At 67.6% G+C, this 1,324-nt stretch overlaps 1 protein-coding gene across 1 annotated transcript in view; it reads left to right on the forward strand.

Moving 5' to 3' along the window:
- Positions 1–764: 764 nt before the first annotated feature.
- The window catches only part of E2F1 (E2F transcription factor 1), a 21,472-nt gene continuing 20,912 nt past the window's right edge, over positions 765–1,324 (forward strand). The window contains exon 1 of the mRNA XM_019513106.1: positions 765–1,294. Coding sequence (XP_019368651.1) covers positions 1,133–1,294 — 162 coding nt within the window. The 5' untranslated portion in view covers positions 765–1,132. The remainder of the gene's footprint in view (positions 1,295–1,324) is intronic.

The following is a 1,324-nucleotide window of genomic DNA, read 5'->3' on the forward strand; positions in this document are numbered from 1 at the left end:
ATGCATGCACACAGCTGACACCCACCCACCCAGAGATGCATGCACATAAATGTATGTGCACAAGCCTGCATGCGTGGGCACACACAGACACACATTTTTGTTTTAACTTCTCTATTCCTTTCTCCGGGTGTTTAACAGTAAGGTGAGTTTCCTGAAGCCTGCAGCTCCCAGCCTGCCCTTCCAACTGGAGACTCGTGGTCCAGGTAGAGCACTTGATGGCACACCCCGTGGGCCGCAGCTCACGGGGTGAGCTGGGGGACGAATGAAACAGGCTTATCAGCTACGGCGAGGCACACCAGCCTCTGGCCAAGTCCCCCCGTGCAAGACGCGAAGAGGCCGCTGTGCTGGGCAGGGCAGCGAGGGGAGGGTATATCAGTCCCAGAGGGAGACCTCGGAGCTTGAGATCAGCGCCGGGGCGGCGCCAGGAAGGGGCGGGGCAGACAGGGCCCAAGTCAGCCCAGGGACAGGGAAGCCGCCTGTGCCGCGCTGTTCCCCTTTAAGGCCCCAGTTCGAGCCCCTCTCACCCCAGCGCCCCTGCTCAGCGTCCCCCAGCTCCCCGCTGATTGGCCCAAGGCCCCCTTCCCTCCCCTCTCCAGCAGACGCGGCCTCTGTGATTGGGCCACTGTCAGAACGGTCTCTTAGTCACTCCAAAACCTCCCGGCTGCCCCGCCGCAGCCAATGGGGAGATGCTGTTTGCGTATCAATCCCAGGGTCGCGACCAATGGGGACGAGGCTGCCCGCGGCGTTGCGTATCGACGCGACGGGTGCAGCCAATCGGAGCGCGCGCACTCGGCTCGTGCTGCTTTCGCGGCAAAAAGGATTTGGCGCGCAAACGCGTGCGGGGCCGGGACCAGCTGGGAACAATAACAGTGGCCGGGCCGGGGCCAGATGGTCTGGGTCGCCGCCGCGCTCGGGGCCTTGCCTGGCTGCGCCTTCTCGGGCTGAGCATGGGCCGCGGCGCCCTGCCGCCTCTCCCGGCCGTGGCCTTTGCCCGCCGCTGGCGGGGCTGTGCGGCCGTGCCCGCCAGGCCGCTGTGATCCCCGGGCGGACGCAGCGCCGAGAGCGGGCGAGGGGAGTAGCACTGGGTCTTCCCCGTGGGCGCCCGGGGATGTGAGCCCGCGCCGGGCGGAGGATGTCTCTGGATGGCCTGGAGGTGGCCCGGGATGGCGGCAGCGCCTGCGTGGCCGAGCTGGAGGCGCTGCTGGGGGCAGCCGGGGGGCTCCGCGTGGTGGAGCAGCAGATCGTGATCATCTCCACCCCCGGCGAGCTGCCCGCGGCCGACGGAGACAGCGAGGCCGAGCTGCTGCTCTTCGCCACCCCGCAG

This window comes from Gavialis gangeticus, unplaced genomic scaffold (assembly GCF_001723915.1).
Source record: "Gavialis gangeticus isolate Ggan-Ray unplaced genomic scaffold, GavGan_comp1, whole genome shotgun sequence".
Taxonomy (NCBI): Eukaryota; Metazoa; Chordata; order Crocodylia; family Gavialidae; genus Gavialis; species Gavialis gangeticus.